This window comes from Diadema antillarum, unplaced genomic scaffold, assembly GCF_040938485.1.
Source record: "Diadema antillarum isolate AM-2024a unplaced genomic scaffold, OU_Dant_1.0 seq00000527_RagTag, whole genome shotgun sequence".
Taxonomy (NCBI): domain Eukaryota; kingdom Metazoa; phylum Echinodermata; class Echinoidea; order Diadematoida; family Diadematidae; genus Diadema; species Diadema antillarum.
The window spans coordinates 627,789-643,875 of record NW_027271479.1 but is presented as its reverse complement, the minus strand read 5'-3'; the positions used below and the strand labels follow the sequence as shown (position 1 = coordinate 643,875).

The 16,087-nt window shown below is 38.1% G+C and overlaps 1 protein-coding gene across 1 annotated transcript in view; it reads right to left on the bottom strand.

Moving 5' to 3' along the window:
• Positions 1–212: 212 nt before the first annotated feature.
• The window catches only part of LOC139734471 (sucrase-isomaltase, intestinal-like), a 37,193-nt gene continuing 21,318 nt past the window's right edge, over positions 213–16,087 (bottom strand). Inside the window, exons 10-23 of the mRNA XM_071645254.1 lie at positions 14,768–14,881; positions 14,191–14,278; positions 12,487–12,616; positions 11,749–11,885; positions 8,612–8,646; positions 7,699–7,815; positions 6,895–7,040; positions 6,049–6,133; positions 5,387–5,443; positions 4,455–4,579; positions 3,275–3,369; positions 2,789–2,838; positions 1,399–1,560; positions 213–756 (exon numbers count right to left, since the gene is read on the bottom strand). Of these exons, the coding sequence (XP_071501355.1) occupies positions 694–756; positions 1,399–1,560; positions 2,789–2,838; positions 3,275–3,369; positions 4,455–4,579; positions 5,387–5,443; positions 6,049–6,133; positions 6,895–7,040; positions 7,699–7,815; positions 8,612–8,646; positions 11,749–11,885; positions 12,487–12,616; positions 14,191–14,278; positions 14,768–14,881 (1,404 nt within the window). The 3' untranslated portion in view covers positions 213–693. The remainder of the gene's footprint in view (positions 757–1,398; positions 1,561–2,788; positions 2,839–3,274; positions 3,370–4,454; positions 4,580–5,386; positions 5,444–6,048; positions 6,134–6,894; positions 7,041–7,698; positions 7,816–8,611; positions 8,647–11,748; positions 11,886–12,486; positions 12,617–14,190; positions 14,279–14,767; positions 14,882–16,087) is intronic.

Here is a 16,087-nt window from a genome sequence, read left to right as displayed (position 1 = left end):
ATTGCTTTCTTTTTCGTCTTGAATTTGCAGGGCAATCAAAAAATAAGAAGCGTACTTCGCTTTTTTCGTGTACACTACACTACTATTTTCTCCAATCGTTAAACATCTCAGAAAATACGTAAAATTTTTAAAAGAATCCATATCTTACAACCTGACTTATGAATTAGACCATTTTCTGTGATTACACAGACAATCAACTATGTCTACTCAGTTCAGTTCAGTCCATTATCATCATGGTATTTCAAACATGCAACGATATGCGTGTATAATTATTACAAACATTATAACAAACACGCATATCATAACGAATGAGGAAGCTAGAAAACAAAATCAGACGAGCCGGGTTATCTATGATCATTTCTATTTTATTTTTCTGCAGGTTCTTCTCAGACAAAGATAAAGAAGTCCATTATTTATCAGGCAATCAGAAAACAGACTATGCATTGTTTGGTTCCTGTTCTGTATAGAGGAACAGTTTAATGATTATTTTAATGCATGTCAACTTACATGAAACTTATGATGGCAGGAATCAGTATCACAAGAAACATATAAATTTCATATTAACGCACACAAAAATATGCAATTCTGTGCCATATTTTCACGACTGCATGGAAATCAGTCCCTGCTTGGTTAATGTCGCTGTCGTCTTCTGTATCAAAGCAAGCAGACACATGCAGCGGGCATGGCGTACATCTAGCCCCAAGTAATCACGTGATCAGTCGTCATACTCAGTCCTAGATTGTTGAGGGTCAATACCTTGCGAGAGAAGGACAAGACGTAGGAGAAAGGATGATTATCATTTCAAGAGATATTACTGAAACATCTTACCTTCAAAATAAGCACAGAGAAAGAAAAATGATGAAAGAAAAAGAGTATTATTAACTTGTGATAATGGAACTTTAATCGACTGTGGTAGAGATTGCATGCCGCCTCTCCCGTCCTGTCACATTCTCTCTTTAAATCTCTCTCTCTCTTTCTCTCTTTGTGTCTTCACACCTTCTTTTCACACTGTGCTATACGTGCAGTGATGATATAAATGCAGGGATATCATGATCCAACAAAAAGCGCAAGGATCTCAACACTGCCAAACACATGCGGGCGGGAACATACCATGGAATATTTATAGGGGGCCCAAATACTATTAAGGGTTACTATCCAAACCAACAAAGTCTTTGATAAAGATGATCTTCAGGTGGAAAAATCTTCCGGTGGACATTATTTTCTCGTTCCCCCACCCCCCCCCCCCCCCCTTCTCTCTCCCTCCCCATCCCTCTGGCCATGCTCGTTCTTTATCTCTCATTTACCGACATGATCTACATTTTACTGTTTGGTTTCCTAATTATTCATTATGGAAGAGTAATAGTACGAGGCCGTGAATCGTAGGAAAGATGAACAAACCTTGGTCGTGACATTAAAACTGACGTCTGTCCAAGACTCTTTATCTACGATGACCATGGTCGGTTCAGCACCCAAACCAAGAATCTCAACCGAATCGTAAGAGAGAGTTGGGTGCAGTTCGTCGTGAATGACGGTCATCCGGAGCGAGCTGCTGCTGGAATTCTGACGATAAAATGTCATTCAAATAAAATATCAAACTGAAGTGTTATGTTTGGTAAAAAAAGATTATCGGATACCGACCTGACTGACCAGTTTGTGCCACGCAAGGGACTGATTGGCATGCATGCGCCTTTTATAGTGTGAAAGCCTGCAGGAGTGTTCAGCAGTGAATGGAATTATAAAGTGTATCAAATGCGAGCTTGATCGACGACACTCTGGTGTTTTTTTTTATCCAATTTTTTTTTCTTGTTATTAGGCATTTTGATTACCATTATTTATCAAACAGGTAATATATGAAACAACTAGGCTCTTGTTGTTATGTTTTATATACATCTTATTACTGCTGTGTTGTTATGGTAATTACTGTTTAATAACTGTCATTATCATTATCATCAACAATGGTATTTTAGCATTTCGACAGTGGCATTGTGGCAATTAGTTTGATTAGATTTCAATTATGGCGCGCAAGCAATCTGGGTTTTTTTACATGTATTTTTCAAGTATTTTCGATCGATTTTCAGTCATTCAAGTATTTGGCCCTACAGGATTATCTCAACTTTCAAATGAATTTGAAGTCTGAAATATTAGACTTTGAAGATCATGCAATAGAAAATTAAGCGACAAGCACTGTTTTTGTTTTTGTTGTTGTTGTATGGACGTGTCATGATTATACTCAACTCCTATAATCATCGATGCCAATGTATTTGACAAATCATTATCACCATTGCAAATAGACCAGTCCAGAGCTAGTAATTAAGGTTCCTAAAACATGCATTTCTTTTTATTTTGTGGTTAATTTCTGGACACACACAAAAAAAATCTTGAATTTCGTGGCAAAATTCAGGTGATAATGTCAAAATCCACTCACGTTAATTTAGAAAAAGAATGTAATAATTTGAATGAAGGTTAATTGCATAATTTTCTTTTCATCGGGCCTCCCTATGAATGCATTAGTGAAATGTTTAAAATCACACACACACACACACATACACACACACACACACACACACACACACACACACACACACACAGAAATATCGTGACCATTGCATTTGTAGGCTCCTTATGACTTAATGCATAATCATGTCTTATTATACGTAGCCTGGCCTCGTGAAAGCATCCTAATGGCACAATTTCTCTCACCATGGTGGAAGCACTCCTGCCATTTTTCTCTCTGAAGGAAATATCAGCCTATTCGAATTCACAGCAAATTAAGACTTGGCCGTCTTACCGATGTTACTGTATACTGGCTGTAAGTGTACTGTCCGCTGATCACAGAATCTGTTGTTGAGTAATAGAAGGGTGGACAATAATCTAAACACATTCGAAAAAGAATTACTTGTGAGAATCAATTTTATGAATTCATGTACTACTAGGAGATAATAAACCAAATAGCAGAACGAATTGCCTGCAGTTTAGCTCAGAAGCAAGTGTAGTAATTATCAGGGAGTTTATTGGAAATGACGGAAATTACTGAACACTGATTTTAATTGACACATGACATTGGATCGAGTCTGACAAAAACAAGATATTTACCGTCGTTATACACTCTACAACTTCGACGTGAATTGCTTTTGTCACATTCGTCACTATGTGGTTCTTATTCTCTTTTGTGATAGTAGAGCTCACACCCCAAGCAAAAAATTAAAATAAATAAACACATATTATGAATAAAAACATACAATGAAAATGCAAAACAAAATGAAGGTCGTTCAACCTTTAGACTGCCCGTCGTCCCAGAACAAGTCACCGTTGGCGGCGTAGTCGTCTTCGTCACCAAGGGCAACGATCAAACCAAGGGAATTCTGTCGACTAGCCAACATGAACATCCAACAAAGAGAGACAAATAGAGAAAGACAGCAAGAGAAAGAGAGTCAGTGAATGGTGAAAAAACGAAAGATGTGTGCTATAGTAGTTCATCGATCAATGAAAAATATTCATACAATTTTGCATGATATATGCATATATACTATGTGTATATAAATGTATATATATGTATATATGCAGGGCTCGACACTAACTTTTTTATTTGGTGGCCCGATGGGGCCACCAAAATCCTCAATTTCAAATTTTTGGTGGCCCGAGAGAAAAATTTGGTGGCCCCGAAAAAAACAAACAATAAAAAAACATTAAAAGTCCTGTTTTTTTTTAATGAGTCAAATATCTAAGTTTTATCCAGTCAGAGTAAGAACTGGAAGTTGGACATACATCTACTCATAAATAAACCTCAACAAACTCGCAACACTCACTCTCAGGCATTCATTCAGTCCTTTTCATCCATCCTTTAAACAAATATAACTGCTAATTTCCGGCGCAAAAAGTTACGAATTAATTGACGTACTTTTCAAAAAATTTTGGTGGCCCGAGGCGGGCCACCAAATTTGCCCTTTGGGGAAATTTGATGGCCCGACTTTCAGTTTTGGTGGCCCCGGGCCACCGGGCCACCGTTAGTGTCGAGCCCTGATATATGTATAATATATACATATATATGTATATATATATATATATATATATATATATATATATATATAATATATTGTATATATGTGTGTGTGTATACATATACATTATATCTTAGAACTAATAGTGCGATACGCAGGAGATTCCGTCTGTCTATTTCGTTTGAGATGTAAAGAATATCAGAATCCAATCTGTAGAGAATCTTGGACAATCTGTTGGGTGAAGTTGATTAATCAACCCTTTCTGACGAGATGTTAAAATACCAACTAGGTTCCCACAGACAAAGAAAAAAAAAACCGATGCTTGGAATATAAATCAAATGTTTGAATGGATATGGCTTCTGCAGAAAGAGAAAAAAAATCTTTTAGTACCTTATTTAGTGGACAAAATCATGAGATATTCTGCTTCTTTAATTGTATATCATTCCCTTTCTTTACCTCGCCTCCGTTGTGATATTCGGTTCCTGAACAGGGATTATGTAACCTCCACGGATGTGCAATGGGATGTAGTTTAATGGAGCACTCAATACTTCCAGGCGTCCCTTTGCGTCTTCTTCCCTACCCTAATGAGTTGACACACATCCATACGCGCACACACAAATAATCATACACACCAAAATATTACACAAACGCACATGGATACATACGCAAAGATACACACACGTGTGAAAAAGAAATGGAGAAAAGGAGTAAAAGCTCAAGTCATTAAGAAAAAGATAATGTCTTTTTAGCCGGCTCGAAGATCCCCCCACCCCACTCTGCCCTCTCTCTTTTCCCTCACACCCTCTCTCCCTTTCTTCCCCCCCCCCCCCCGCTCTCTCATGTGTCACTGGTGTTATTACTGTCTTGCCTGTGAATCGTTTTCTTTCAACTTGACTTTTTGAATATTAGTAATACCATTGAAGTAAACTAGCTTTAGGACCGTCATATTCGTAGAAGGGAAAAGTTTAGATAATTAATTTTGCTCTCTTGTATTGATGATTAGTATGACACAAATTGATATCAAAATGAATATTGGTTATCAATCAGTAGGACCAGTCATCAATCTTATCTTCGTAATATGACATAATACAAAACTTTGCAAGGTATTTTCACTAAGTTGCTTATGCATTTGATGCATATTCATACAGAATTATTGATATTTCTTTTTGTTTTATTTTGTTTTTCTCTTTGCTAGAATTATGCCAAGTGCGTTAAGCCTTGGGCAAGATGTTTTACCCACAACGTGAAATTATTAACAACGATACTTGGAATAAAGACAATAAAGAATGACTTGTGGAAGAGGGGGGGGGGGGCTTTGAGAACGAAGAAGTTGATGACAATATTAACATTATTCTCGATAAGTTCTGATGCAGAGAATTTGAACGTACCGTGCGGTAGTCATACCAGCGGGCTTCAGGAAAGTACGCCTCGACGGTCAGCTGTCCCTGTGTTGCAAGTGGGAAGAAAATTAAACAAGCAGTTTCTGTTAGTCAAAACCGATACAGGGAAACTGGTAAATATTTGTGACCTGCCATCTCAAAGAAACAAAAAACTCGCGTCGACATTGCATGTTTCTTTTCCATAAAAAAGAAAAAAATGGGGGGAAAAAGCCTGAAGGAGTTCTATTTGAAGGTCAGGCCCATATTCAAATTATACAACATGGCACCCTTTATTGTTTGTTGAATGGATTGGGACTCCATGCAATTTAGTGATGGGATTATCAGATTGATCCAACACTTAATACATCCATCAATGATACTCTATTTATGATTGTGTCAAATTTAATACTCGGGGATTTAGAAAATGCAGAAAAGTAAGTTGTGATAGCGAATATGAACCTACACAAGTGAAACACTGCGCAAATTTTGAATGGATTGTCCGATTTAACGTGTTCTAATACTGCCGAATTTCATTCAATCCATGACTTTGCATATATATCCATCCGTATGGGTTTTATTCCCATTTAATGTAACAGTTGTGATTCTGTTCTGATGAATCTTAAACATATACAGGGAAAAGAACAAGAAAGAAACATGTTTAACAAACTTACCTTCTCCGTTGCTGGAGATATCATGAAGGCTGGTCCCCATAAAAACTGACGATCAATAGTGAATGTGTTGACATCTGTTGGAAATCTGAAGCAGCATAAGACATTTTTATTATTGTCTTTAAACTTGACAGTGATAAGGAGTCGAAATGTCCTCAAAAGAGATTGGCTAGTTTTATGTATGGTTCTGAATATCAATGTTATATGTAAATGTTTTCATCAAACATTGCATTATGTGTGTAATGTTTCATTTACTAATAGTAATAGTACTATATCGACGACGTAACAAAATATCACTTTCACTTCGCAGGAGCATTGCTCGTGCTGCTTATCTAGTCAACCACTGGATCGCATTTTTCATCTGGACTGTGAAGGTTTTGGTCACACAGTAACATATCGTCATTAAAAAAAGAGAGACCATGTTTTCCAACATACTCTCATCGATTTTAGTGATACTGTTGTTGTTGCTGGTGCCGATATAAGATTTTTTTTTTTTTTTTGGTCGTTCTAAGCAATGCATCAAGGAGGGGCAAGGTGAATTATGGGATAGCTACACTTTGTTGCACTTGGAGTACATGTACTATAGTAATCGGAAATCCGCACCAAACCCCTTCGGAGAAAACAATGGGCTGCATGGGTTCCGAGAATAGTTGACAGGATGGACAACTGAAAACGCTTAATTATACTGTATGCCTATAACAACGGAAATCAATACTGCTCTGATGTGCATTCAACAAAGTAAAAAAAAAAATATCTATATGCGACTTCACAACAATCAATGTGTTTCCCAAACACAGTAGAATGTTTGCTATAACATGTGAAAATCTGTAATACCGTGGTAGTTCTTACTCGTGAAGGAGTGGCCTGGCAACCGTAACTCCCTCGGTATGCGCATGGTAGAACAGTGTGTAGAGAAAGGGTAGGAGACGGTAGCGGATGAGGAGAATTTCACGGGATGTTGTTGCCACATCAGTCCATACAGTTGGATGCTGGTCCTATTTCCAAAACGACATGACTGACATTTTTATTACAGCTGATTATAAGATCATTTGTGCGGTGCAATAATTCTAGCGGAAAAAAAAATGTTTTAACAAATGTAATAATAATGTCATTTTCTGATTGATTGATTGATTGATTGATCGAATAATTGTGGTGTAAAGACTCTGGTATATAAAGACTCGGTTCTAGGACAATAATTAGCCCTGAACAATTACCCCTGACCTTAAACCTCACCCTAAGCCTAATCATAATTCTGTACCTAATCTTAATCCTAATTCAAGTTCTAATCTTAAACTTAACCCTAGCCCTAGTCTTTATTTTAACCCTACCACAAACCGGTATTTAGTCATATGGTACAATTGACCTGATACGGTAGACTCTACCACATATTCTCTCTTTTTTTTGTCTATACCAATAAGGAAGAAATGAGGGCCCGTTCAACGTAGCTGATTCATTATGAAGAAGAATGTGCAAAGATTATTTGTTCTCTAGAGAACGTGCTCCCCAAATGACAGTGATTGAATACCCATGCAATTTATGTCTATTTGAGTTTACTGTTTGGGGGTTTCACATTCTTTTTTTGCACGTAAAACAGACAGCAAATACAAACTAATACAAGTATAAAGCGTAATGATAGTAGGCCTAATTACATACTATAGTGTCTCTTGTGTTGTGGTTGCGTGCGAATGGGTAGAAAGCGCCAAGCTCCATCCATCGATGACAAAGTTCTTCCGTCGTGTTATAGAAAAATCCACAGATATCAGCACCAACCTATATTCATTAGAAAGCAACAGAGTGCAACGTGACAATCTGTTTCTGATGCCATTGCATTAAGCACTTTATGCATCGTGTATGAGCACGAGATACGCGATGAAAAACAACGAGATATTACAATTGCATCCGGCAAAAGGCTCAATAGAAAATAGACACACATTACCTATCATCTATGTGCACATGTGCTCATAATGTGCTCGAATACCAAGCTGTAGGCCAAGTTATTTTTGTTATTTCTCTAAAAATTATACGGAATTGTTATTAAGTTATGCCGAAACATATAATGCAGCCCCGCTAAGTTACAAAAAAACAAACAAACAAACAAACAAACAAACAAACAAACAAAAACAAAGCAATGATACCTCTGAAATTAGTGAAACAATCCTCCTTGTAAAACAAACCAAAAAAAAAAAACAACCCAAAAATATACATCACCATGAAGACATGAAAGAGAGCCAGCTAACTGTTTTGTACGGTATATGAAATCTGTATTTTTCTAAACAAAATGTAAATCTAAATACTTAGTAATGTGATTTGTAATCGATTAAAGCAATATTATATAGTTCACGCCAAAACTTTCTCAGCCTTGGTCACACCTGACATATGGACCTGCACTTGCCCTAAAAGCTTCATGTGAACATTTGGCTGCTCAACGTATTCTCTGGAGGCCAATGGTGTTTTGTTAATCTCATATGTAAAGGGACAAGGCTCAGCTTCCCCGGCTTGATATAAATGAGTGATTGTCACATGATAAGGGTGCGTCTCATTAATTAATCAAAATGTATGAACTTACGTATGGGAATCCAAACATGCTCATCTCGAGTAACGCTAGTGAAGAAGAGAGAGAGAGAGAGGGGGGGGGGGGGAAGAGTGTCAGTCATGTATTCATGTAATAAAAGTTGGCAAGAGCAAGTTCGAATACCCCTCACGGAATCCAGCCTGTTCCTTTCCCATTATAGATTATTTGTATCAGATAAAGATGGCAGATGAGAACAGTTTTCTCAAAGCAACTCAAAAGGGTTATATAACGGTAATTATCGGAATCTAACCCTTTTTTTTCTTGAAAATATGTTGTATAGCCATGCCTAGATTCCAATCAGCTGGAATGATTTCACCATCCTACATTACATTTAACAATCTAACAATCAAGAATTATTATCAACTTATTACTGTGCAATTATTACTATGTCTAAACAATCATTTATTAAAGAATCATCCCCAGCAGCCTTTTTGTTCCTGAGCTCTTTGCTTTCGGCGATTATTTCTTCTAGTGCTATTGGGGAACTCATTTCAATAGCTTAACTTGTGCTACCGACACTATAAAGGTCTCTTTGAGTGATATTGTTTGCACTGTTAAAGTGTTTTTTAAGTTCATCAAATTTTTCGAAATAGTAAAGTTTCAGTGTCAATTTGACTACATGTTTTTCTATCATCTACTTTAGCCATTGATAAGTTTCCAATATCCGTTAGGGTTGTTTTCCTACATTGGTCTTTATAGTTATTACGTAGGCTTATATCGTTTCGCACTATTTGGATCTCGTCTTTCTCACTCTCTGTTTATACATCTTGCGCAATGTTTGACGGTCATCTTCGAGCAACTTCTTTGCGTCAATATCCTTACATTTCTTGTACTTATTTTTCAGAGCAAAATACTTCTTTCGTAATTTGGAGCAATTTTCCTAAAATCACGGACGTCTATGCTTGTGACATCATTGTGGCATACCTCAGTTGGAAATGTATTCTTTTCCAGAAACTCAACCAGTTTTTGACGCGGAAGTAAAGTAAATGTATTTGGCTGCGTTTGTTAGACCATCAATCGCAACTTGATCGATGGTGGCGTCACTTTTAGATAGGCTGTTTAGATCACCAACTATTTTCATAATGTCTTGTTTATTTAGGTTATTACAAATTCATTGGATAATGCAGGATTCTAGTGTGGAAAGAATTTTCTTGGTTTAACGGTTTGTGTGTGTGTGTGTGGGGGGGGGGGGTGATTCAATATGTTTCAAATTCTTATCAAACCTAGTGCGTAATGTCACACATAAGGGCTTTTTACACTTGTAAATTTTTGCTTAGCCCCGGACCAACGGTGGGGCTAAGGGGGGGGGGGGGGGGGGGCTTAGCCCCACCATTGGTACGGGACTATCCTTAGCCCACTTTCTGTTTACACTCGTTTTTGCCAAAGTGGGCTAGCCCCACCGATAGTACGGTACTATCTGGCCCTGCAAAATAGCAGGGGTTAGCACCGCAATTGCGGTGCCAAGCAAGTGAGTATAAACAGAACGAAAAAATAATCCTGGGCTAAGCGACGGAGACGAAGTCCGACCCCTCACTGACCAATCAGAAACGAGGTAATCAAGTACTGCCGGTGCGTGCGTGTACGTGTACAGTACACAGCGTAATTATGAATATTCATGTGGTTTGGAAAGTCCGGGGCTAAGAAATACGAGTGTAAAAAGGTCAGTTTTTTTCCTTAGCCCCGGACAAGAGATAGTACGGGACTAATTGGCGAGTGTAAAAAGTTGAAAAAATTGGTACGGGACTAACGATAGTCCTGGGTCAGAGAAAGTCCGGGGTTAAGAAACACAAGTGTAAATAGCCCTTAAATTGGGCTATGTTTGTCAACTGGTCAAACAGCAGAGTATCAAATACGTCGACAAAAAACAAAAACCCTGATCAAATACCTTGGAAAAGTTCGTGGAAAAACTATGCAGTAGTCGACAGTGTTTGCAGCCGCACATGTCAGTTTCCCAACAAGTAACGTCATTCAAGTTGCGTAATGTCATACATATTGGGCTATGTTTGTCAAACAACAGAGTATCAAATTCGTCGACAAAAAACATAAACCCTGATCTTGGAAAAGTTCGTGGAAAACTATGCAGTAGTCGACAGTGTTCGCAGCCGCGCATGTCAGTTTCCCAACAAGTAACATCACTACCTATGCGACCATTCACAGTGATCATGTTCAGGCTTTCATATATTATCAGTGAGACTTTGTACACAGAAACACTGTTTTTAATGACACAAATCTGTCTTTTACTGACGATATTTCTAGAGCTACGGTCAGGGTGCAATGTGAAGTGTGCTTCGGAGCGCAGCCGGTTAATTTCCTTTTGTTTGTAACGTGTAGATGGCACAATCACGTTGAGTTGCACTGCCCTATAATTAGGCTGCGGTATGGTGTAATTGTAGCAATGATTATATTGTTTAAGGTAAGCTCTGGAGGGGTTATATTGTGACACTGCATAACGTTGCATGAAATACCGATACGAATATGACTGTTGATTTTGTTTTGTTTTTTCAAGACATAATCTATTTAGGTCCTACCCGTCCCAACAAAGTTGATAATCAGTATTGACGCCAGGTATAATTTCACCTGTAGTCATGACTCATTATCACCATGTTCTTTGAAGATTTAACAACGTACATGTACAGTTTTTGCAACATTCAGAAATGTGATTTGGTCGCTTTAAACCAATTATATATTAGCAGGTACCAGTACCTACAATGACTCAATGTTATCATTATCAAACCCCTCTGGCAGAGCAGTGGCAACATTGAAGAGGCTTCCTTGTGTAGAGAAAACCATACTATTGCTTTCTATTATTACCTTTGGCTGTCGTTATCATTACAACTTACATACTGGTACGTTGGTAGTTTTAATATTATAATTACTGTAAAAATAATGAAAGAAAAGCACAATGTTTTATTTTGACATTATCTTCTTCGTACATTTGTATTTCATTTATCGATGCAGATTATCATTCATCCAGTTGAAGTGTAACAATCTAACTTCCAAATCTAATTTCTGGTTTGTAAGAATTTGGAGGATATTTCAATCATTATTAGGGTTAGCAGTATAATCCTAGCAATCGTGTAGCACTGATGACATAATTGGCAACAATTAGAGGAGATGGCCTGAAACCTTACACGGTATGCTGTGGCCAAGAGCGGGCCACTCGCTCTTGTTATCACCCGTCCAGTGCCCGGCGTAATGCCCACTACCCGTGAACGTCGATCTAGTCAGCACCATGCTCCGTCGAGAAGGGAAAATCTCGTCCAAGGCCCTGGGAAAGGCGGAAGGCGGAAGGGTGTATTCATGAGAAAAGTCTCTTGAAACATGAAAGCGTAATAGATATTTATCGAACCTCCATTATACTCTAATTATGTAGTCCAAGGAATGGCTTGGCATTTACAGTGGATTACATTAAAAATGGACAGATCCATAGGGGGACATTGCAGTTCCGGCGTTAGGAAGCGATCTTCTGGACCGCGATCCAGATGACAGCTTCGGGCACGGTTCGCTTCGTAGACCGGCCCAGCATGCGAGAATGGACAGTTCATAACTGTAACATCTGTGATTGTGTAAACCTCTGTATGCGTGTGTTCCCCCCCCCCCCTTTTTTTTTTGGGGGGGGGGGAGGGCTTATAAAAATGTTTACAATTCGACTATCATTATAGCACTCTGGCAATGTGGTTCGATTGTTATTTTCCTTTCACTACTTGTGTGATAACTTAAAAAAAAACAACGATAAAACATAATCCCCTTTTCACCCCAAAATGCAGCCAAAGTTTGGTGGTTATACTGTAGTTTTCGCATTTTTTAATCTTGACCATGTAATGGCACTTCTTCTTTGTCGGATGAGATGTGGGAGAGGGAACACTCACGTCCTCGTTGCGATGCTCATGGAGTGTCCGTACATGCTGTGTACATTATAATGCCTGCTCCAAGCCTGCATATTGTCCATGCAAATCGTCTTGTCCCAAATGTGTCCTCCGTCTGTCTCGTACAACCAGACTAGTGAGGAACGGAGAGAGGAAAGAACAATGTCCTCCAAAGTTGTCACATTTCTCAACTTACAGTGACAAATAGTTGAAACTGATAACTGTCAAACCTCAGCGCATGATCCATTTCTCTCACTTAAGTAATATATAGCCTTTAGCTATTTTGACTGAACTTCGTGAATATTGTCCTGCTGTTTTTGTTTTGTTTTGTTTGAACAATTCCAACTTTACAAAGAAAAAATATGAACCATGATCTTGGTCAAACATTTACGCACTTCGATCAAAACAATTAGAACTGTCTATACACACACACACACACAAACACGCTTAGAGACATTTTATGTAATAACGCGCTATATAAATGTTGTGAATTATTATTATTATTATTATTATTAAACACAGACACACGCTTCAGAGCATTTCTAATTTGCCACCGTGCCGGGACGTGTGTCTTCGAGCATTGAAATGAGGCCATTATACTATAATGTCATTCAATTCAGCTTGTATTTTATGAATTTCGTTTTTGTTTTATCTCTTTGATAAGCAATAAATGTTTTGAAGACAAATCCTTTGTATTGGATGCATAGTCCAGAATGCCGTTTCGTGTAGTTCCAAACGACAAACTGATCTGCGAACTGATAATTCAAGAAACAAATCTGTATCATTCCGTCTTACTCTTCCATTGGAACACTTAATCATCTGATTGCTTTTGTGTTTTTCACATGTGATTTCAGTTCTCTAAGAAACTTACTCACGTAAGAATGAAACAAAAACATTCGATACAATTCCAACACTTATAAGACTGAATTGCATCCACGCAATTTTTGGTGGGTATTACTCAATGGACACTGATGGACAAAACAGAAATTGATGTGTGCGAAACTGAATGCCCCCCCCCCAAAAAAAAAAAAATAAAATATATATATATATATATATATATATATATATATATTAATGTATCACGTCATTTAGAGATAAATCATTACAATTATTGTAAAATGAATGCAAGCAGCCTGCATTATTTGACTGGCCAATATACGAAATTGACCGCAAAGAAGTAGGTCTCTATTGATAACAATGGCACTAACAATAATCATCAATTATTTTACATACTTTACATACATTTGGACTACATGATTCCAATTTAAACCACTTTTTTGGACCTAACTTTTATTAATGCTTGTTTGTTTATTTGACAGATACAGACGTTTTGAGGACACGCAACTTGGAGCTGAGAAGACCGACCTCCTCTTACATTGTCCTCCGAGCTTTCAAGATCCCACTCCTACCCTCCAGTGGAAGAAAATCTCAGAATTGCTTTCCTTCTAGCCTGTTCTTACAAGAAAAACCGTCATAATTTTTTTCTGTCACTAGATATAGATTTGAATGTAATCTTTTAAGCGGCCTAGTCCTATAGTTCGATCGACCTATTTCGAAATCCCCTTATTGTAATTGATCTGGTCAGCACGTGACTGTCAGGTTAGAGACAACGCGCAATAACAGAATATCTAAGCACGGTGGAACCAGATGGATTCAGAAATTAAGACAAAAATGCATGTAGTAGGTTGTCTCTACAAAGGAACTCACATCTAGAAAGGTATGGTGGGTTATTCCATCGATTGATCGGACATCCTTCGGGAGAGCCGTACACGAAGTTAGCTGGCTCGTTCATATCCTGTTTTTGTGGATCATAGCAAGCAAATAAGCAAAATAAAAAAGGACTGGCTCATTTGACACCTGAAGATGAGCTTCAGCTGCTTATTTACTAATTTGTATGTATCTATTCAGGCATGCGTTCTCTCTATAAAACTGTACTTACACACACAAACACACACACACACACACACACACATCCATGCAATATACATAGATAAACACGCAATTACTAAAACAAAATTCAGAGGGAATAAGAGAAAAGAAATGATTTATGTAACTTAAGCGTATTCTTCAACATTATGTTGGTCTACTCTAGATTTTTTCGGTACTTAATATATTCTTATTTGTCTACCTTTGATATCAGCATGATTTGATTTCAAGTTTTCCTTTAATTGGTAAGGAAACAGGGTAAGTGACTGTGCCTAATGCTGGTAATCATTGTACAATAAGAGGGTGTTACGGAAAAGTAATTATTGATTTGGAAAAAAAAACACTGTTAACTTCTTACAATCCATAATGCGTCGTATTTCAACACTTCGTGGAACTGCTTGTTCTGCTTTGTCCACCATTCAACCGTTGGAGGGTGTGTATAGTCCGGGTAGTGCACCAGTCCCGGCCATACCTATAGAATATAATTATATAATTGAAAATTTGAATACACATCAATATCTATACAGACAAATATTGGACAGCAGATGATCGCCACAAGTTGCCTTAAATGACTGAAGTGACAACTATCGTTTAACCCTAACTAGGCCGGGGGGGGGGGGGGGGGCCTCCGAGGCCCCCCCCCCCCCCCCCCTCGACGTTCCGCGCGATGTCTCGCAATCGCAAAAAGCTATCGCCGCGACGTTTCATGACTTTTTTCTTTCGAGTCTCCCGCATCTTTTGATACCAAATTTGCGACGCCCGGGCGTGCGGTTCCGAAGTTACGCATAAATATGTACATGCATGTCAGACCAAAAATTGCTCAAAAACGTGAATTCGTGTACAATTTCAATGCAAACTGTGCTTACAGGCAAATTTCATAAAAGCATGATTATTTTGGTGTTTTATTGATTAAACTCAATGAATAACATATTTTCTGGTTCGGAGCGATGTCGCGGACAAATTTCATCGAAAAACAATGGAAAACATAAAGTCCAAAAAACAATGAAATACATAAGAAATTCAAAAAACAATAAAATACTTTCGAATTTTTTCTGATATCACAATTTTTTTATTACATTTGCTAAGGACACTAAAAAGAATGTTTACACAAAAAATGTGCCTGTTTTGAGCTTTACTTTGTGATTTATACCGAATAGACTGATTCCATGCATCATTATGCATAAATTAGCATAATTTAGCATAAATGATAATTTTTTGAAAAATTAACTTCATGGTATTTTAGATTACATCATAGGCAATGTGTGTGCCAATTTTCGTCGCGATCACGCGATTGACGGCCGAGATCTGGAGGGGGGGGGGGGGGGCCTGGGAGCCCCCCCCCCCCCCCCCCCGGCTCTATCAACTACCTAAATAGCCCGGCCTAGTTAGGGTTAACAAGTTTTATTGAAAGTACAGGTCCCGACAGTATTCAACATAAAATTTACTATCTAAAAAACTCGCTGAAACGACGTCATCAAAACGGCTGCCTTTCAAAAGAGAGAGAGAGAAAGAAAGATAGCTCTAAAGTTCGCCACGACTTTTACCACTTATTAGCTCGTGAAATGAGTATTTCAGTACAGCAACTATATTGTTTCGCATCACTGCGATGACAATAGATAGCTGCGTACAGTGTGAGCAAGCCCTACTTCCCGCCACCCGCTCCATATGGGCAATGTCA